This window comes from Octopus bimaculoides, chromosome 2 (genome assembly GCF_046866305.1).
Source record: "Octopus bimaculoides isolate indiv1 chromosome 2, ASM4686630v1, whole genome shotgun sequence".
NCBI classification, from domain to species: Eukaryota; Metazoa; Mollusca; class Cephalopoda; order Octopoda; family Octopodidae; genus Octopus; species Octopus bimaculoides.
This window is the reverse complement of record NC_142929.1, coordinates 87,483,797-87,506,387: the sequence shown is the minus strand read 5'-3', so window position 1 is coordinate 87,506,387 and position 22,591 is coordinate 87,483,797. Positions and strand designations below refer to the sequence as shown.

The 22,591-nt window shown below is 35.9% G+C and overlaps 1 protein-coding gene across 1 annotated transcript in view; it reads left to right on the top strand.

Moving 5' to 3' along the window:
- LOC106874321 (uncharacterized) overlaps window positions 1-22,591 on the top strand; it is a 456,333-nt gene that overhangs the window by 201,139 nt on the left and 232,603 nt on the right. The window contains exon 12 of the mRNA XM_089338627.1: window positions 13,512-13,542. Coding sequence (XP_089194753.1) covers window positions 13,512-13,542 — 31 coding nt within the window. The remainder of the gene's footprint in view (window positions 1-13,511; window positions 13,543-22,591) is intronic.

The following is a 22,591-nucleotide window of genomic DNA, read 5'->3' as shown; positions in this document are numbered from 1 at the left end:
GAAAGAAAGAAGATAAAATAAAGCATTTCAAATTATTTTGTTTTTTTTAGTCTTTTTTCTTTTATCTTATAGTCTTATGAGTTATTGATTTTGAATTCAGGAATGAAGCATTTATTTTAATGGCAAAGTGAAATTTTTTGGATGTAATTCAGGTGTTAAAATTACTGTCAAGGTACATTTATCTTTTGGCATATGAAGACCCAATCAAACACAGTAGCTCTCTCCAGATTTTAGTAAAATAAATTATCTTTACTGTTGTTACAAATTGAATCTTACTATGGTATTGCTAACAACATTGAAACAATGTCTTATAACAGCTTGAATTGCTTTCTTATCAGTAATGTCCTAGTTTTATTAATCTTTTCTTGCAAGTGATCAAAGTCCAAATCAAGGAGAGTCTTTATGAACATATTTTAAGCATATTACTAGTCTCTGTTATTACCTTTGTTAATGGAATGTTAAATGATTAAGAGATGTATAATTTCAGGAAGCAATGTTTTTCACTTGATTCATATTTAAAAGAAAGGGAATTGAGGTGAGCTTTTGAAAAGTTTCATATTCAGACTTTAATTGATATTTATGTTTTACATGTCAACAACTATCAAAGTTTTATTGATGATCAGTCATAAATTTTCTGGGTTTAGGTCTGCAGATGGTCCAGACCAAAAGCTGTTTCAATTTTAGGATCTTAGAAAAATTATTGTTCCACCTATCAAAGTTACTTTAAATTAAGGTGTTATTGAAACTATTGCTAATTTAACAAAATGTGGGTCTAAAATTGAACTACTGGCAAGAAAACAGGCAAACACCATAACTTGATAAAAAGTATGAGATGACATGATGATAAATATATTTTACATGTGTGAAACTTTGTAAACAGAAACTACGAAAGCTTAACTTGTTGGATGGGCTCTAGCTGTAATTCAAAGGGTCAGCTTTGTCACTCATTTCACCTGAGAATTATATTATCTGGAAAATACACAGCCAGTTATTCTGTAATTTAATGAGTAAGCAATTCAGTTGATTGAACAACTGGAATATTTATCATTGAAACCAACTGAAATGCTTTTATATTAAGTAGATTAGCACCAATATAATTTATTGAAAACACACACACACACTCTAATATATGACAAGCTCTCCTGGTGATGTGATTTTGACATATGAGCATTTAGCTGTTCAATCAATTGAATTAACATACAAAATGGTCAAGTAATCCACTGACACATGTACACTTACCACAATTTGTGAGTGAAAGCAGAATGATACATTGGACCTTTGAATTACAGATAAGTCCATCTGACATTCTTCTATTGATTATATGTACGTGTGTGTTTATATATATTTATATATTTACGTGTGTGTATGCATTTATCTGTACGTATATGTGTATACATATATGTGTGTAGGCACAGGCATGGTTGTGTAGTTGAGAAGTTCCCTTCCCAACCACGTTTTCAGATTTAGCTCCACTTGGACAATAACTTCTATTATGGCCTTGGACTGACCAAAGCCTTCTGAGTGAATTTGGGAAATGGAAACTGAAAAAAGCTGTTACCAATACTGGACGTTTTTCTTGAATTGCTGCCTTTAAATTGTCTAGTTGCTAGCATTAATCAACTGGTTACTTGGCAGATTCCTTTCCAATCCCACCAGATGCAGAGCATGACTGTCTTAGGATGGCTAAAAGTGGCTCATGTTGCTTCTCCCAGGATCTTTTTCACTGAACATTTTTATAAACGATCTATTTCTCATCACCCGTTACAATTTGCTTAAAAAAGGGTGCATTTTCATTGCGTTTATACAGCAAATCACAGCCAGAAATGCAATCCAAAACTTCTTTTCACTCAGATCATGTGGTACCCAGACATCGTAGCAATATGAGATTCCAAGCTTCACTAAGTGTTTATGGATGGTGGATTTTGATAAATTTAGTGTTTCTGTCAATTCCTACATTGTGTAACGCGGGCTATTCTCAGTCAATGTTTTGATTTGGTTGTCATCTGAAGTGGTGGTGGTGGTGGGTTGGTCTGCCTGAGCATTCTTCATCAATAAGGCTACAATCACCAACTTAGCAAACCACTTCCGTACCTGTATCCCATAGGGAATTATTAGCCATATTTTCTTATTATTATTATTACTATGAGGTTTTTTGTTCATATTACTACCTATCTCGGGCTTAAGATGATTCTGAATGCTGTGTTTATTATAATAGAAGGTGTATTCATAATTTAAATTATCTTTTAAATTATAATTATATTTAGAATTGTTGAAAAATTTTATATTATTATTATATCCCGCCTTATGAAGTGCTTCATTATAATACAGTGCATGTTTATTGAATATCTCATAGTTGGAAGAAAGTACTGAAATTCATTTCCCTATATTATTTACTAACGCTTTCTTAATAGAAGGTGGATGGTTACTCTTATCATTAATATATTTCAGGTTTTCGTTAATTTTATGGGTTATACCTGTTATTAAGTTAAAATTTACATCTAAGTAGTTGACATTGCTATATTCGTTATAAATTGTAATCCTAAGCCCATTTCTTTTAAAGAAACTATATATTTTCTTCTTATATATTTCTAATGTTCTATTTTTTGTTATTAGCATGAGGTCATCTCTGTATAATCCACCCTCCAATTTAAGATGTTCTAATTGGAGTTCTGCTAATAAATAAATTCCTACTAGGTCTGTAACCTGAGCAGAATCCGGTGCTCCCATAGGGATATCAAAAAAATCTCTGGTATCTTTTCTAGTCCACAATTTATTATTATACCTAATAAACGATTTTCTAGCCATTTTTACTACCTTAACTTCATCCTTAGTCATTCCCACCTTATTCATAGCATATATTAAGGCCTTATTAAGTACAATTTCATTAATAAATGAATAATAATCCTCTATGTCTATTTGGATAAATTTGTAACTACTACTGTCTTTAATATCTTTAAACCATTTTAAAGTATTATTTGTGCTAGTCCAGAGTTTCAGGTAATCTAGATTATTTAGTTTATTAATATATTTGTTTAAAATTAACTTACTTAATTTCCCTAAATCCGATTTACTGGGACATATTAGTCTGACTTTAGGGTCAGAGTAGAAATTGTCTTTATGATCCTTTAAGGTTATCCTAGGGTTCATCAGTACATACGGTTCCATTTTATTGTCTATCTCATATTTTTCCATGATTAACCTAGTGGCTTTATTAATATTATAAATGGTATTTTCTAGGACAATTTTATATTTTTTATTTATTTCCTTTTCTAAAAGTTTATCATATAATTTTGTATCTAACTTATACAGGTTGCCAGTTTTATCAGATTGTAAGACTATTCCTTCGACATTACGTATTTCTTTTATTTTAATTCCTAAATTTCTTAAATATTCATTGTGTCTGATTGGGTATTTTTTAAACTTAATGTTTTTAACCACCTTCCAAATTTTGTCTTTCAGAGTCTGAATTTCCCTATTATATGGGGGTTCCCATTTAGTTTTAAATTTAGAGCTTATGTAATTGGTATTCTCCACATCTTTAATGTTGGCAATGTTACCATTATTATAGTGAGCTATCCATTTTATTCTATTAATAAACTCCTTTATATTATTAATAAGTTTAAGGGTATATTCCCTTTTCGATGGAATGGGGATATCCTTCAATGATGAGTCCCAGATTAGTGGCTCAATCCTACCTGTAAGTTCCATAATAAACGAAAATTGAAGGTAAAACCTAAAACAATAGTCGTATTATAAATATATCAAAAGTATTATAGTAATAATATTAGGGAATAAAAACTTATTCCAGCCTCACAGGCAAAAATCGGTATAATATTACACCGGGTTTCATAATATATAATATATCATATAAAGAAACATTCATCGTAAAAATATTAATTTAAAAATCAAATAAATTATAAATAGGACAGTAAAAATTAATACAATAATATAATGTGTGGAAGTATAAATGTATAAAAGTAAGTGCTAGTACATTATTATTATTAATATATATATATATATATATATATATATATATACATATATATATATATGTGTGTGTGTGTGTGTGTGTGTGTATATATATATATATATAATGTGTGTGTGTGTATATGTATGTATGTATATATCTATATGTGTGTATGTGTATATATATGATTCCAAACCTTGCTTCCACACCTGAAATTTCTTCTCTAGTTCTAGTAGTGATTCAGCTATAAGAACAAGGTCATCAACATAAAGGAGCTCCCAAAGGCAGCCTGACTTAAATTCCTCTGTTATGGCCTGAAGGACAGAGTTGGCAATGATTATAGCACTCAATTCAGTGTACAAGTAGGAGTTCACCAAGGATCAGTCCTCAACCCTGTCTTGTTCATCATAGTCCTCCAGGCCATAACAGAGGAATTTAAGTCAGGCTGCCCTTGGGAGCTCCTCTATGTTGATGACCTTGTTCTTATAGCTGAATCACTACTAGAAGTAGAGAAGAAATTTCAGGTGTGGAAGCAAGGTCTGGAATCAGCAAAAGCAAATCACAAATCCCTTGAGGAGATGATTCTGCTTAATATATAGAAAAGGCATAGGTAAAAACTCTGTAAGGTGTACACAGTGCAAGCTATGGCTGTCCATAAAAGGTGCAGCAATATCAGAGGAAAGTTAACAGGGAAAATTGTCTTTGTATGTGGCAGATGTATAGGTACAATAAACTCTAGAAATGTGCAGAAAATAAACTTTGTCAAATAACACAGGGGATACTTAGAAGTAGTTGATAGCTTCCATTATCTGGGTGGCCAAGTAAGCAGTGGAGGTGGATGCTCCATGAGTGTAGCTGCTAGAATGAGAATAGGCTGGGCAAATTTAGTTGGTAATAAAGGGCCTCTCTCTCTCAGAGTGAAAGGCAGATTGTATGATATATGTATGCAAACAGCCATGTTACACAGCAGTAAAACTTGGGATGTGACTGCAGAGGACATGTGAAGGCTTGAAAGTAATGAAGTTAGTATGATTCACTGGATGTGCAATGTCAGTGTGCATATATGACAGAGTGTAAGTGTCTTGAGAGAAAAATTGAGAGAAAAATTGAGCATCAGATGTAGTGTGCAAGAGATAAGATTGCACTGATATGGTCATGTGGCGCGTATGGATGAGGACAGCTATGTAAAGAAATACCAATCTTTAACTGTGGAAGAGATAGACCCAGGAAGATGCAGTACGCGGTGATGAAGCATAATTTTCGCATATTGGGTCTTGTGGAAGCAATGATGAGTGATTGATATCTTTGGCAATTTGCTGTTTGAGAAGGCTTGTCGAGCCAAGTGAAGTTATAGTCATGGCCAGTACCAGTGATACATAAAAGGCACCCACTACACTCGTGGAGTGACTGGTGTTAGGAAGAGCCAAATAAGCCTGGAAGCTAGTACTGCTCTCCGGTTTACCAGTTCCAGTCAAACCATCTAACCCATGCCAGCATGGAAAGCAGATGCTAAATGATGATGATTATGATGATGATGGCTGTGTGGTAAGAAGCTTGCTTCCTAACCACTTGGTTCTGGGTTTAGTCTCATTGTGTGGCACCTTGGGCAAGTGTCTTCTACTATAGCCTCGGGCCAACCAAAGCCTTGTGAGTGGATTTGGTAGACAGAAACTGGAAGAAGCCTGTTGTATATATATATGTATATATATATATATATATGTATGTATGTATATATATTTGTGTGTATGTGTCTTTGTCCTCCCCCACCACCACCACCATCGCTTAACAACTGATGCTGGTGTGTTTATGTCCTTTAACTTAGCGGTTCAGCAAAAGAGACTGATAGAATAAGTACTAGGCTTACAAAGAATAAGTCCTGGGGTCAATTAGGGTGTTAGCTTCAACTAACACCCTTTAAAGTGGTGCTCCAGCATGGCCACAGTCAAATGACTGAAACAAGTAAAAGAATATATATATATATGAGGTCTGATCAATAAGTATCCGGACTGGTGCTATAAAAACATTACTACACATACCAATTTTGTATTTAATCTCCTTCAAAGTAGTCCCTTTCAAAAGCCACACACTTAATCCAGCACTGTTTCCATTGATAGAAGCATTCCTGGAACTCGTTTTCTGGGATAATCAGCAGCTGCCTCATCACATTCACTTTGATTTCCTGAAGTCCTGAAACCTTCTTCCTTTCAAGTGGGATTAGATTTTTGGAAAGAGGAAAAAGTTGCAAGGGGTGTAATCTGGGGAATACAGTGGCTGTCAGACCTGAGGAATGCTGTGCCTAGCCAAAACCTACTGCACAAGCTGTGCTGAATGGACAGGTGCATTGTCATGGTGCAATTTCCACTCACTGAACGCATGCAATTGTGACCTTTTCCAAAGAATAGCATCCCACAGATGCTGCAAAATATCACAGTAATACTCTTTGTTTACTGTCTGACCAAGTTGAGCATACTCATCATGAAAATCCCCTTGTGCTTTCTTCAGTCTAGTTTGGGGTTTTCCACTACAAAAACCCACGATTCATCACCCGTTATGACTGTCTTCAAAAAGTTTTCATCGTTTTTGGCACAAAGAAATCTGAAACTGAAACCCAATTGCCTTTTTGATCAGCTGAAAGCAGTTTTGACATAAACTTGGCAGACATGCGTCTCATACCCAAATCTTCAGTGATAATGGACTGAACTATACCATAATTAATCTGCACGTCCTCTGATGACTCAAGGATGGCGATTCAATTATTTCCACTCACAGCTGCACACACATCTGCAATGTTTTTCTGAGTTCTGCTGTTTGCAGGTCTCCCAGAACATTCGTCAATATTGACATTTCTTTGGCCATCTTGGAAATTTCTGAACCACTCATACACTTAGGTGCGGCTTACACACACCTCTCCATACACTTTCTGCAACTTTGTATAGGCCTCTAAGCAAGTATTGCCAAGGTTTTGGCAAAATTTGTTACAAATTCTCTGCTCAACCTTCTCTGTTATAGACAGTCACATACTACACACATTCCTTCCAAGTACTGGTGTAAACAGCAGAAGTGAGCCAGAACGTTAAAACTTAGTGCGCATCACAGCAGAGTTCAAGGTGCCAAGCAGCTTCCCTCTGCATGTTTTAGCTTCGTTACTATGGTAACAGTCCAGATACTTATTAATCCAAATTGAGACAGTGGAAGAAGTAAAGTCCAGGCTACATATGTTTCCTTGCTAGTAGATCCTCTGATGTAATAATTATATTCATATGTATGTATATGTATATCAGTATATATTTCAGTGAAGCTTTACATAGCATTGTATTGTTCTTGACAAAACATTGGTAGAGCTCTGGGATGGGTCCCATGAACTCAGTTAAGATTTGCTTGTTTACAGAACCCTGCTGAGAAAGAAAAGCAATTATATGTGTATATCTATCTGTCTGTCCATCTGTCTATATCTATCTATCTGTCTGTATGTATGTATATATATATATATATATATAAATATACAGGGATTAGCAATTGAGTTGCTTCTCCAACATACTGAAAATTTAGAAATAGCAGTCAAAGAACTACTGATTCCAAACTACAAATTTTCTCTAAAGTGGATGGCGATATTTATGGCACACATAGAACAAAAAACCGGAGGGAAAAGCGTAAACAAGCCAAGCTTTTAGTTAATTGGATACGAATCGTTTCATGGTTAAGTGAATAGAAATTTCACTATTCCAATCTTCAGCCTCAATATTCTGATGTCCGCTTTCCATGCTGGCATGGTTTGGACGATTTGACTGAGGACTGGTGAACCGGATGGCTGCACCAGGCTCCAATCTGATCTGGCAGAGTTTCTACAGCTGGATGCCCTTCCTAACGCCAACCACTCTGAGAGTATAGTGGGTGCTTTTACGTGCCACCGGTATGAGGGCCAGTCACGCGGTACTGGCAACGGCCATGCTCAAAATAGGGTTTTTTTATGTGCCACCTGCACAGGAGCCAGTCTAGCAGCACTGGCAACGACCTCGCTCAAATGATTTTCTAATGTGCCACCGGTACAAGTGCCAGTAAGGCAATGCTGGTAAAGATCACGCTCAAATGGTGTTATTTACGGGCCACTAGCATGGAAGCCAGACAGTTGCTCGGGCAATGATCACACTTGGACGATGCTGTTAGTGCTCCACTGGCACAGGTACAGTCATCAAATATGGGTCAATTACGATTTTGATTTTACTTTCCCCAACAGGTCTTCGCAAGCAGAGTTTAGTGTCCGATGAAGGAAAGGTTGGCATGGGTGCCAGTCGTCGAATTGATTTCAATTTCAATTTCACTTGCCTCAACAGGTCTTCACAAGCAGAGTTTAGTGTCTAATGAAGTAAAAATACGAATAAGTGAGCTGGCTACGCTTCTAGCAGAGGCCACAGATTATGCTCTCACTTGCCTTGCCAGGTCTTCTCACATACTGCATATTTCCAAATGTCCTGGTCACTAGTCATTGCCTCGGTGAGGCCTAAAGTTCGAAGGTCGTGCTTCACCACCTCATCCCAGGTCTTCCTGGGTCTACCTCTTCTACAGGTTCCCTCAATTACTAGGATGTGGCACTTTTTCACACAGCTATCCTCATCCATTCTTGCCACATGTCCATACCAGCGCAAACGTCTCTCTTGCTCACCACAACTGATGCTTCTCAAGGTACTTATACTCTGTCAAGTATGCACACTGACATTACACGTCCATTGGAGCATACTGGCTTCGTTTCTTGTGAGCTTACGCATGTCCTCAGCAGTCACGGCCCATGTTTCACTGCCATGGAGCAATGTTTATTGCTCCTGATCATCTGCCACATACAAAAACTATCTTCCTAGTTAGCTTGCCTTTGATATTGCTGCACCTCTTATGTGTCCATAGCTTACACTGGGTACATCTTATGGAGTTTTTACCTACGCTTTTTCTACAGATCAAGCAGGGCCATCTACCTGAAGGGGTTTGTGTTTTGTCTACCTTCCTACTTATTAGGACTTTGGTTTTAGCTAGGTTGACTCTAAGGTCCTTCGATTCTAGTCCTTGCTTCCACACCTGAAACTTCTACTATAGTTCTGATTGTGACTCAGCAATTAGGTCATGGTCATCAGCATAGAGGAGCTCCCAGGGGCATCCTGTCTTGAATTCCTGTGTTATTGCCTAGAGGACTATGAAAAATAGGAGAGGGCTGAGGACAGAACCTTGGTGGACCCCTACCTCTACCCGGAATTCTTCACTGTCCTTGTTGCCAACCCTCACCTTACTGACAGCGTCCTTGTGCATGGTTTGGACAGCTCTCACTAACCATTCATCTATCTCAAGTTTCCTCATTGACCACCAGATAAGGGAGCAGGGGATTCTGTCAAAGGCTTTCTCCATGTCAACGAAAGCCAGGTACAGAGGTTTATCCTTGGTTAGATATTTCTCCTGCAGCTGTCTTACCAGAAATATAGCATCAGTGGTGCTTTTCCCTGGCATGAACCCAAACTGCATCTCATCTAAGCTGACTCTCTCCCTAATTAGTTGTGCTATGACCCTCTCAGTGACCTTCATTACCTGGTCCAACAACTTGATACCTCTGTAATTGTTTGTGTCTTAAGCATCACCTTTACCTTTGTAGCAGTTGACTATGGTGCTGCTACACCAGTCATTGGGTATGACTCCTTTGTGTATCACCTGGTTAACAATACGGGTGACTAGGCTATAGCCGATGCTGCCAGATATTTTGAGCATCTCTGCAGTGATTCCTGATGGGCCGGGGGCTTTCCCTGTCTTCATACTCTTGATCACTTTATCTACCAAGGTACTGTCAATTAGGATAGCTGGTCCCTCTGTTGGGTCGACATGTGGCAGACTCTCTTCCTCTCATTCATTCTCTTTATTCAGCAATCTTTCAGAGTGGTGTCTCCAAACCTCTTTTTTTGCAGCCTCGTTTAGTGCAAGTGAGCCATCATCCATGCGGACACATTTCTCTCCTATGACATCACGATTCTCTCTCACAGACTGTCTTGCAACATGAAATACTTCAAGTCTTTGGTTCTCACGGCACAGAACATTGGCAAATTTTTTCCTATCTGCTTCCCCTCTGGCTAAGTAAACCTGTCTCCTAGCTTCCCTTCTGGCAGTCTGATACAATTCCCTGCTACCTCCATTCTTCCAGTCCTTCCAAGCTTGTTTCTTTTGTCTAATAGCCCTGTCAACTACACTGTTCCACCACCACGTTATGTTGGGTCGAGAGGGGACTTTGCACCAACCACAGATCTGGTTGGTGGCTCTCGGCATGTTGTCCCGTTGAAACCTCCAATTGTCTTCCACATTATGTGATGCTATATCCCCTTCTATTTCGTCAAAGGCTTCAAGTAACACATCTCTAAATCTCTGTCCATTTGCAGGATCTTTAAGCTTCCAGACCCTTCTCCTCCAAGCTGGGCTACTTCTGGGCATCCATTTTGCCTTGATCCCGAAGTTGCTAACTACTAATCTGTGTTAAGGTTTACATTCTTTGCCTGGGAAGGTTTTGGCATTTATAAGCAGTCCTCTCTCCCTATTTCTGGCGAGGATGTAGTTGATTTGGCTAGTGTGTCTGCTGGAACAGTAGGTAACTAGGTGATAAGCAGGTTTCCTGAAGTTGGTATTGCAAAATATATATATATAGCTTTATACAGAAATGTTGACATAGGAATAAAATACATTGATATGGATATTAGCGTCAAATCTCTCTCTTAAATGTAAAAATTAAAAACTTTGGATATATATATATATATATATATATATGCACACATGTACATACACAGCTGTTTCTGGCAGGGCGTGGTCTTATGTAATAGTTGTAATGTTCATATTGGCAGATGGAGTATGCCAAAAAATGACTGTCTGTCTGTCTGTATATATATATATATATATATATATATATATATATATATACATACATACATACATATAAAAGTTTGTTTGTTATGACCAGTCAGAGAGTGGCCATTGGTTTCACGACTATAAGGCACTTAGCTGTATAGGTGACCTGTCAAACTCAAATGGCCTCCAACCATCTGAGTCTGAGGATTTGCCTATACAGCTCAGTGCTTTATAGGTGCAAAACCAATGGTCGGTCACTCTCTGACTGGCCATAACCAACAACCTTCTAAATATACTATTACTCTAATGTCTTAGAGTGCACTTCTTTTTTCAGATATATGAACTACTGATCTATAAATATATGTGTATTTATGTATGTATGTAATGTATGTATGTATATGCAGAAAGAGAGAGAGAGATACATATGTACATTTTATAGTACATCTGATTTATTTATGATGTTTTGTTCTTTTGCTGATTCCAGTAATTGAACTCCAGCCATGCTGGAGTCCAATTACTGTCTTCAAGGATTAGCCGATTATATATACTCCAAGCATTTTTCGAAATGATGCTTACTATATCAATATATATTTGGTAAGTTACAATTGCTAAGTTACAATTTTATACAGAACTCCTATTACACTGTTTGAAACCACATCAGTATTTACATTAACATGAACACACACATACTCACATGCAGATGTGTGCATGTATGTATGTGTATTATGTATATATGACAGGCTTCCACACAGATTCAGTCATAAAGTATTGGTCAATCCATAACTATTTTAGAAGTCACATAATTATTGTGCTCTATATCAGACCCAAAACCATGTAGCTGTGAAACAAACTTTTTAAATACAGGATTTGCTTTTGTTGAGTGCTTGGGTCTGTAGTCAGACAAGTTGATGAAAAATGTAGGTGAATGATGCTATGCTGTATAACAAAATTATATGCCATTATTGAAAAATAATACTTTAAAAAGTAAGTGTATATGAGTTTGTGTGTGTGTATATATGTATATATATATATGTTTGTGTGTATATATATATATATATATATATATATATATTTCCTCTTTCTCCGTTTTTCCATTCTCCGAACTTTCCATCTTTCCGACGAAGGGCTACGCCCGAAATGTCATACACTCTCTCTTTCCTTTCCCGAGCGTCCAATAACACTATCCGTATCACGTCCTCACTTTGTTGTTTTTTGTTATTGTTTTTTTTAACTATATATATATATATATCTGTGTGTTTATGTGGGCTCTACTGCTGAATAATTAAGAAGTTCATTTGGTATTTGTTGTGGTCCTTGGTTTAATTTCGCCAAACATCACTTTAGGTAAGTGGGGCAACCCAAGATATATGACTAAAATTGTGTAGAGGGAAACTGTGAGAAGCCTGTCAAATGGATCATATCTGTAATTCAAAAGGATCACATGCCAAGGTGTTTCCATCTGTCATTATGTTAAGAGTATCTTTGGAATACTATAATTTAATAAGATAATTCCATTGGTAAACCAAGTAGAATAGTCATTGTTGAAAGCAATGGAGAGCCTATTTTCTGTAAGTTTAGTGCTGTGAATAACATCACTATTACAACTATTTTTATTGAGAGTATTATCATCAACATCATCATAATCATCAACATTAACATTGTTATCACCATATACCAATTTGGCCCTCTGATAAACTTGTACTGCTGACTGCTACTGCAAGCAGCAGTCTGCTGGAATAGAGTTGTCTCATTGATTGGGTCTCTTAACATTCATGTGTGAGAGACAGCAGCAGCCAGTACTGTAGAAGCACTACATTCTGTTGTTTTTATTTCTCATCTGCTCTGTCTGTTCAGTAGAAATAGAGGTAGATATGGTATTTTTAACCAGCTTCAAATTAATCATGGATACAACTGAAAGATATTTAAATTGACAATAAAAATGAATAGCTTTCATAAAGTTGTCATAGAAGCTATCAAGGCACAAAAAGGGTAGGTAGTTTCTTTAAAAAAAATCTAGAAATACTGTGCTATTTTATAGTGAATAACCTGTGAAGCATGTTGACTGGTAGCTGTGAAAATAGAAGTGCATTATTTCCAATGTTATGATGACAGTGCTTAAAATTTATATTATATCATTACTTTGTTATATCACTTATTTTACGTTGCCTGTTTGCCATTAGAATTCTTGAAATATAATGTAATATGATAATATAATACATGCATTTATTTCCACCCCATTCTTAAATGTGAGTGTTGTATGTGTGCATGCACACGTGTGAATGTGTGTATGCATGTATGTCTGTTTTAAAACATGCACACACACACACACAAAGAGATTACTTTGAAAATAAAACCGTTCATCATAAATGTTTACATATGTAATGTCTGTGTATCTATGTCTCTCTCTCTCTCTCTCTCTCTCACTCTCTCTCTCTCTCTCTCTCTCTCACTCTCTCTCTCTCTCACTCACTCACTCTCTCTCTCTCTCTCTCTCTCTCTCTCTCTCTCTCTCTATATATATATATATATATATATATATATATATATATACACACACACACATGCATATGTATATAAATACACACACACACATGCATATGTATATAAATACACACACACACACACATATATTAATTTTTATTTTTTTGTACTTTTTATTTTTACGCAAATTATTAATTTCTAGTTCTGAAGATCTGACTGAACAAGAAACTGAGGTGAGCTTTTATAATCTTTTATTTTTTATTTCTTTTAAATTTAATATATGCATTGAATATTTATATTCATTCTTGTTTTTTTTTTTTTTATTTATGGTCTATTTTAAAAAAAATTGCTCCTAAGGTTTGAAATCTGAAAGCAATTCATTTATGGGAACAATAAATATTGCTCCCAGATCAAATGGTTTATTTAATATATATTGAGAGATCAATAAAAAAAATTGTTGATTATCTTCCCTACATTCCATAAATTAAAATTATTATCACTACATTTGTCCCAGACAATAGTTATCAAGAAATCACATTGTTGCTTTAAAAAAATCACATTGTTATTTTTCAGCTTGACCTAAATTTGAAAGATAGGCTCTGTCGCAAGAATTGTAATCACCCATACTTAAGAAGCATGCACATCATTTGAAATCCTGTTTAATCTAAACAAGCCTCCTGTATTAAACACTGCATGTGTAAATGTGTTTTATATATACATACATGCATGCATACATACATACATACATACATACATACATACATACATACATACATACATACATACATACATACATATATATATATATATATATATGTATATATATATATGTATATATATATATATATATATATATATATGTGTGTGTGTGTGTGTGTGTGTGTTGTGTATGTATATATGTGTGTGTGTGTGTGTGTATTATATATATATATATATATATATATATATATATATACTTATATATATATATATATTTTATAATTAATATGTATATATATATATATATATATATATATATATATATATATATATATATATATATATATATATATATATATATATATACTTATATATATATATATTTTATAATTAATATGTATATATATATATATATATATATATATATATATATATATATATATATATATATATATAAGTATATTTTTGCATTGATACATTTAGAATTATTTGAAAATCTATAATGACGGAGAAGATTAAGAATTATGTGTTTTATCAGACATAGTGCATTTATAGATATTGCTTTCTGCATAGTTTTATAATGATTTTGTAAATTAGTTTTATCTTGTTTAATTACATTTTTTGTCAATTTTATATCGCAATAGCTTTTCCTCTTCCACCAAAATCAATAAACCAAATATCAGACAAGTTAGTGTGACTTTTGAAGGTAGTGCAATGACTGAAACCAGATAAAGAATTGAAAATAATGAAAGGATATGTTGATCTTTGTAGTTTTTTAACATTCTAAGTTTATTAAGACTATTTTTTAAAAAATTGAACATACAGTAAAGAAAAGTGTTTTAACTCCTAAATTCCTTACTGCTTTGTGTGTGTGTGTGTGTGTGTGTGTGTGTGTGTGTGTGTGTGTGTGTGTGTGTGTGAGTGCTATCAGAAACTAGAGATTTTGATGAAGTGTGTTTAGTCCAGTATAAGAGTCATGAAATTATAACTATTTCCTAAGTCTGGATGAAACTTGCTTATATGATGTAATGTGTATGTTGTGAATGTGGTTTTTACCTGCTTTTGATTTTTGTTTGTTGTCATGTCACTTTCATCTGCCCAGGTAGATTGACTACAGGTAAACTGATTCCATGTGTATTTTCATGCATATTTACAAGATATCAATTCCTGGACATCTCAGAGCTGAATTTTTGTTCCAGTAGTCTTTGTAACTTGGAAGCTGCACAACTACTGTTAGAAAAAAACATTCCAAGATATACTTTTATCTCTTTTTTTTAATTAACATTTGCTGTTTTCATTCTGGTGAAAAATTTCTTCAGAAAAAACTTGAAGAAAATTCTTAACAGGGTTTGCTTCTAAGTTTAAAGCCTTTGTAGGGCCCACATCAATGACAAAAATATCCATGCAATGATCAGATATATAACTCCATTCCTACTCAGAACTGACAACTCCTGATATCACTTAGATCACTGGTTTGTACACTTGACACTGAAATATCTCTTTAATTATTCTCTGAAAGCCCAATTTTTTATTTCTAATCAAAGTTTTAATAAGTCAAAATCAAAGCCTTAATAATTTCTAAATCATTTATAATATAATGATGCTCTAAAATTGAAGCAAGAAAAGAAAATCCAAAGGCATTCATTAAATAAGCAACAACTGCTAATGCACATGGTTCAAATAGAAAGTTTATTATTATTTTTAATTGATTAATTTACTTATCTATTTGTTTTTGACAGGAAGTTCTTTCTAAAATAAGGTTAAACTTTGTTTCTTGTATGGAAGAATGCTTAGTTCCTATTTCTCACCCCCAAGCAACAACTTTTTCTGAATTGTGGCTTTGTATGGTTCAGGACTTTATGACAGTTGGAGTTACTTGCAGTACAAGACTTTAAGAGTTAATTAAAGAAATTGATATTTTCTGCTTTTCAATAAAACAGTAATATATTTGGTAGAATGAATGCTAATGACATTACATTACTCACATTGATATAATGCATCATATTTGCATTGAATAGAAAATGTGAATTAGTGATATTTATGCTTTTCCATAATACTTTACCATAATACTTTTTCAATCATCAACATAATGATTATTGGTCTATATTTGTATGGAGAACCTGTTATGTTTTGTGCTTCTTCATCTTTCTCATTATTTTGATGATAATTCTTCTAAGACATGAGACCAATTTTTGTAAAAGGAAGAAAGTTAACTGACTCAGTTATAATATATAATTGATATTTATTTTATCCCTATTAGAGAAATGAAAGACAAAATTACATTTATTGGTATTTGAGCTCATAACTATTAGCTACTAAACTTGGAAACATTTTTATGAACCACACAAGGAATCAATAATGGTTGTACTTGAAAGTACAAGGAATATCTAAATCTATCTTGGCTTTCATTTGCTAACACTCTGTCTATTTCCACATCAAATATGTTAGCTATTCTTATCACAAATTCATACCTATTTGATCTGATTCAAGTTTACATCATTTATCTATTGGATCCTAATTTTTATGCTTTCTTTGTCCTTATTTTGCTGATAAAACATCATATAAAACATATCATAAAACTTATTTAAGAGAGAAAGTGTGTTTACAGAACCATGCAAAAGTCTTTGGCCACTTTAAACTATTGTAAATTTCTACTAATTGCCAACTTATAAGAAAGAATATGTTTTGCATTGCGTTTTTCTACAAATGAAACATTGGCCCTGTAGGAGTCATTTCCATACCTAATCCTTATATTTTGTAGTAGAGGTTCTGAATAAGAGGGGAAGATGTGAGATGACCACCAAAAATGGCTGTGCAAAAGTTTTTAGCTACCTCATAAGCCAATCAAGATACAGTGTTTTAAAACAAAAAATGCCTATACTCTTTTACTCTTTTACTTGTTTCAGTCATGTGACTGTGGCCATGCTGGAGCACTACCTTTATTCGAGCAAATCGACCCCAGGACTTATTCTTTGTAAGCCTAGTACTTATTCTATCGATCTCTTTTGCCGAACCACTAAGTTACGGGGATGTAAACACACCAGCATCGGTTGACAAGCAATGTTGGGAGGACAAACACAGACACACAAACATATACACACACATACATATATATGCATATATACAATGGGCTTCTCTCAGTTTCTGTCTACCAAATCCACTCACAAGGCTTTGGTCAGCCCGAGGCTATAGTAGAAGACACTTGCCCAAGGTGCAACACAGTGGAACTGAACCCGGAACCATGTGGTTCGTAAGCAAGCTACTTACCACATAGCCACTCCTACGTCTATAATGAAAATTTATTACATAATGTTCATTTGAAGAAGTTACTGTACATTGTTAATATTTCCTGTGGTTTCCCTTAGCTTGAATCTTTCATGTGTCTGGGAAGAGAAGCATACAAGCCCTTCATTATCTTCACAGATATGAGATGCCACAACTCTTCAAGATTACATGGATTCTTCTGACGAACTCTTCTCTTTAGTTCTGTCCATATTTGCTCAATGATATTTAAGTCAGGGCTCTGAGCTGGCCAATATTTCAATACAGTAACACCTTCATCAGCCAGACTCTGTTTCAAATCATCCATAAAGAGGAGGTGGTTGATTGTTTGGGATTTTTCTTTTAGTTTGTACACCTAAGTACCAAGGTCATGGGTATCATGCAGAGAACACAAAGCAACAGAGATAGGCTATCACCCTGGAAAATCTCTCTTCTGATACCCAGGGTGCCCAAGCTTTTCCCATAAGATGTCAGTTCAGTTTTCCATCCCACCATACTTCTCTTCAGGAAACACATTACATTCCTCGCAATTCCAAACAGATCTAAGCACTTGATGATCCACAAATGTGGAATCATATCATAAGCTTCATGATAGTCCATCCAGGCCATTCCCATATTTGTTCTCCTTTGTTTACAATCTTGCATTACTATTTTGTCTATCAATAGTTGATCTTTGGTACCTCTGCATTTCTTTCTACAGCCTTTTTGTTCCGTCGGTAATATATCATTCACATCAAAAGATTTATACAGTTCTTCTGCAATTCTTCCTGACAGTAACTTACACGTTAAGGGGGGGGGGGCAGGAAATTGGTCTGTGATTATCAGCAGCATTTCCCTTTGATGCATCCTTCATCCTTTTGTCAACCAGCCCAGGATTTCTTCTCCATTGATCAATGAATTAAATTGTTGTGCAATCAATTTATGGCAACTACTGAACTTTTTTTTTTATCCAAAATCCCTGTACACCATCAGGTCCTGCTGCTTTCCAATTGCTTATCTTTTAACTCTTATTTCTGATACTATCTTCTATGAATTGGATAGCCTCTTACTGGGGATAAGAAGCTGTTTGCTTCAGGCTGCAGAGTCATTCAGCTGTAGTATTATGTTGTTCTTGCTTACTCCATATCTTATCTCAGAAAAGTCAACTTTCATCAGCATCAGGGACTAATTTTCCACGCTTTTTATCATCATTAATCTCTTGATAAATCTTTTTTGGTCAGTTCTAAACAATTTTTTTTGCTGGTATTGCTTAATCTGTTGTTTGAACCTAGTTAGCTTTGCTTCTTTTGAAAGTACGTGCTGCTTCAGTTCTTCAATTACAACATTCAGGCCTTTTGTATCTACACCATACTTCTTCCTAACTTTTTTGAATTTCCATTCATTCTTAAGTTCTCCATTTCTTTTCCTGACAAGTATTGACACTACACTGTCCAAGGAGTTTATATCTTCAGAAATTCTCCTTTTCCACCATGTTTGTTTATTTCCTCTTCTATCTGTTGCTGTTCTGTTCTCAATAGTTCTCAATCCCATCCTTTCCACTACAATCCTACTAGCAGCCTTGATATGATTATTTGTTTGTGTGATGTTCTTTATTTCAATGTGTCTCAATACATTATTGACTTTACTTGTCTCTTGATTTAGTCTCCATTTGTTAGCCTTCTTAAAGTCGCATATAAATTCTGTTCCTTCTGAATTTAATATATCCAAGATTTTGTCTATTATTAATCGATCTTCATTGTTTGAGTAGTCACTGATCTCAATTCTGTCACAATTCATTGCAAACAATCGTTTCCATCTCTTCCACTATACCACTTTCGTTTCTCACATGCCCAGTACCACCCAATATCTTTCTTTTGATAGCTTCTAGCTCTAATGCTGTTAACTATCCATTCTTTCGTATTGCTCTTGCTTGGTCGCATAATCTCTGTTCAGTAATTTCAAACAGTTTCATTGCCTTCCATTCACTCTGCATTCATTTTCTGTACCCTCTGATAGGCATGCCACTGAGTGCTCCGGTAGTAACACTCAATAACCATCATGTTTACTTGTTTATTTCACTTATGTCTTGTAGCATGGGTGGCAGTTGCTGGATTACAACCAGGACTACCCTGCTGCACAGTGGAGCACCTGCTGGGTGCGGGACCTTCACCATTGGTTCCAGTCCCATTCACACCATTATTGTCATCTATTTTGCTTGGCAAAACAGAAAGTAGAAGAGAGAAAGAGAGAGCAATAGATAAAAGGAAAAGTGAAGGAAGATCAACTAAGGAGGGGAGCTAGTTCACAGCAAGTTCAGTATAATATATTCATATTGACAGGGAGAGTAGGAGGACTGCTTAGGAGTGGTTGTAAACATAGAAGTGAGGTAGATAGATATTGGACATCAGGGAAGATGGTAAAGAGGTGGGTAGGGCAGGTGCATCACCACCAAGAGAAAGTTCCTTCTACAGTGCTCCTCACTGCCTACCTGTAAATTTAAGATTTAACCAAAGAAGGAAGGAGAAACTTTTTAACTTAAACTGAATCTGATAAAAAAAAAACTAGCTCACTGTTTGAATTGATCTGTGAAAATGTGATTTCAGCTGAAGAATTTTATGTCAACAAGTAATCTTCAAAAGTAGTGAAGAAAGTGATAGAGAGAGAGAGAGAGAGACAGAGAGATAGATAGACAGACATAGAGAGAGTGGTGGTAAAAAGACAGAGAGAGAGGAAATACATGTGCTTTCAACAATAGGTTCAGCACTGTAGCAGTCAGGTTGTTTCAGATAGCTGATTTCCATATTATTATTATTATATGTTTGACTTTTGCTTTGTATTTGTACAAGTTGACTCCAAGTCTCACCCAGAGACCTAAAGAGACAACAAGTTAGAAGCTCAAGTTGCCTAGGATGTCATATATTTGGTTTTGCACATAGTATTATTCTAGAGAATGTTTAAGAAAACATAAGAAAGTTATAAGTTTGTTTTAAAATTTGAGATTACATAGACAGTATTTTACATAGGATATGGGCAGTTTCCATGAGCACTTTTTTTGAATTCCTGCCATTTTGGGGTTTCCTGGTATCTAAGCTAGGTAGAAATCAGCCACTTTTGCTATCATTCCTAGGGCACCTATGACAACAGGTTATTATTTTATTATTATTATTATTCAGTAGTTTTATTTTTATAACGTGCTTTCACTTCACTACCGAGCGCAGATCTGTGTGCCTTGGATATGTGCTGTGGTTTGCTGTGATGCTCTTATGGTTACTGTATTGAAAGTGTTTTGCGTAGGATGTGTGCAGTGCCCAGTAGTGCAATTTTCTGTATGTTATATATATTTGTAAGTCCTGGTGTTTTTGTTATGTATTTGTCTGAGTATTTTTTTTATTATACCTAAGGCACCTACTATGATAGGAATTGTTTCTGTTTTTAGATTCCACATTCGAGTTACCTCTATTTCCAGGTCTTTGTATTTTGAAAGTTTTTCCATTTCTTTTAGGGAAACGTCATCTGCTGGTATTGATACATCAATTAGAAAGCATTTTTTTTCTTCATGATCTGGTCTATTTGCCTTAATTTCTCTATCTGTGTGTATTAGCATATCCCAGAGTATGGTTGCTTTCTCATTTTCTGTGACCTTTTCTGGCGTGTGTTTATACCATCTTTTTTCTGTTGTTATTCCATAGTGTTGGCATAGCTTCCAGTGTATATAGGTCCCAGCTCTGTCGTGTCTGTGAATATATTCCTTCTTAGCCAGGACTAGCAGCCAGAGATAATATGATTTATTGTTTCTTGTCCATCTCCACATATTCTACAGTTACTTGTTATGTTTCTTTTCATTATATGTTTTTGGTAATTTCTGGTGAGGAGGCTTTGGTCTTGTGCAGCAATTAAAAATCCTTCAGTCTCTGCTTTGAGTCCTGAGCTTCTCAACCATTGCTGGGATTTTTCTCTGTCTATTTCTTTTGCATTTAGTTTAGCCCAGTATTATCATCATCATCATCATTATTATTATTATTATTATTATTATTATTATTATTATTATTACAAACCCTTTCAGGTAGATGGCCCTGCATGATCTGTAGAAAAGGCGTAGGTAGAAACTCTATAAAATGCACCCAGTGCAAGCTATGGACACATAAGAGTTGCAGCAATATCAAAGGAAGATTAACTAGGAAGCTAGTTTTTGTATGTAGCAGATGTTCAGGAGCTATAAACACTGTAAATGTGCAGAAAACAACTTCTGCCACATTCCAGGGAGAAAAACTAGATGTAGTTGATAGCTTCCGCTATCTAGGTGACCAAGTTAGTAGTGGGGGAGGGTGCGCTGAAAGTGTAGCTGCTAGAATAAGAATAGTCTGGGCAAAGTTCAGAGAGCTCTTACCTCTGCTGGTGACAAAGGGTCTCTCTCTCAGAGTAAAAGGTAGACTGTATGACACATGTGTACAATCAGCCATGCTTCATGGCAGTGAAACATGAGCCGTGACTGCTGAGGACATGTCTAGGCTCGCAAGGAATGAAGCCAGTATGCTCTGATGGATGTGTAATGTCAGTGTGCATACTAGACAGAGTGTAAGTACCTTGAGAGAAAAGTTGAACCTAAGAAGCATCAGTTATGGTGTGCAAGAGAGACAATTGCGCTGGTATGGTCATGTGGCGAGAATGGATGAGGATCATCATCATCATCGTTTAACGTCCGCTTTCCATGCTAGCATGGGTTGGACGATTTGACTGAGGACTGGTGAAACCGGATGGCAACACCAGGCTCCAATCTAATTTGGCAGAGTTTCTACAGCTGGATGCCCTTCCTAACGCCAACCACTCAGAGATTGTAGTGGGTGCTTTTACGTGTCACCCGCACGAAAACGGCCACGCTCGAAATGGTGTCTTTTATGTGCCACCCGCACAAGCCAGTCCAGGGGCACTGGCAACGATCTCACTCGAAAATCCTACGGGAGCCAGTCAGGCGGTACTGGCAACGGCCACGCTCAAAATGGTGCATCTCATGTGCCACCCGCACAAGAGCCAGTCCAGGGGCACTGGCAACGATCTTACTTGGCTTGCCGGGTCTTCTCACGCACAGCACATTTCGAAAGGTCTCGGTCAGTAGTCATCGCCTCGGTGAGGCCCAATGTACGAAGGTCTTGCCTCACCACCTCAGCCCAGGTCTTCCTGGGCCTACCTCTTCCACGGGTTCCCTCAACTGTTAGGGTGTGGCACTTTTTCACGCAGCTATCCTCATCCATTCTCACCACATGTCCATACCAGCGCAATTGTCTCTCTTGCACACCACAACTGATGCTTCTAATGTTCAGCTTT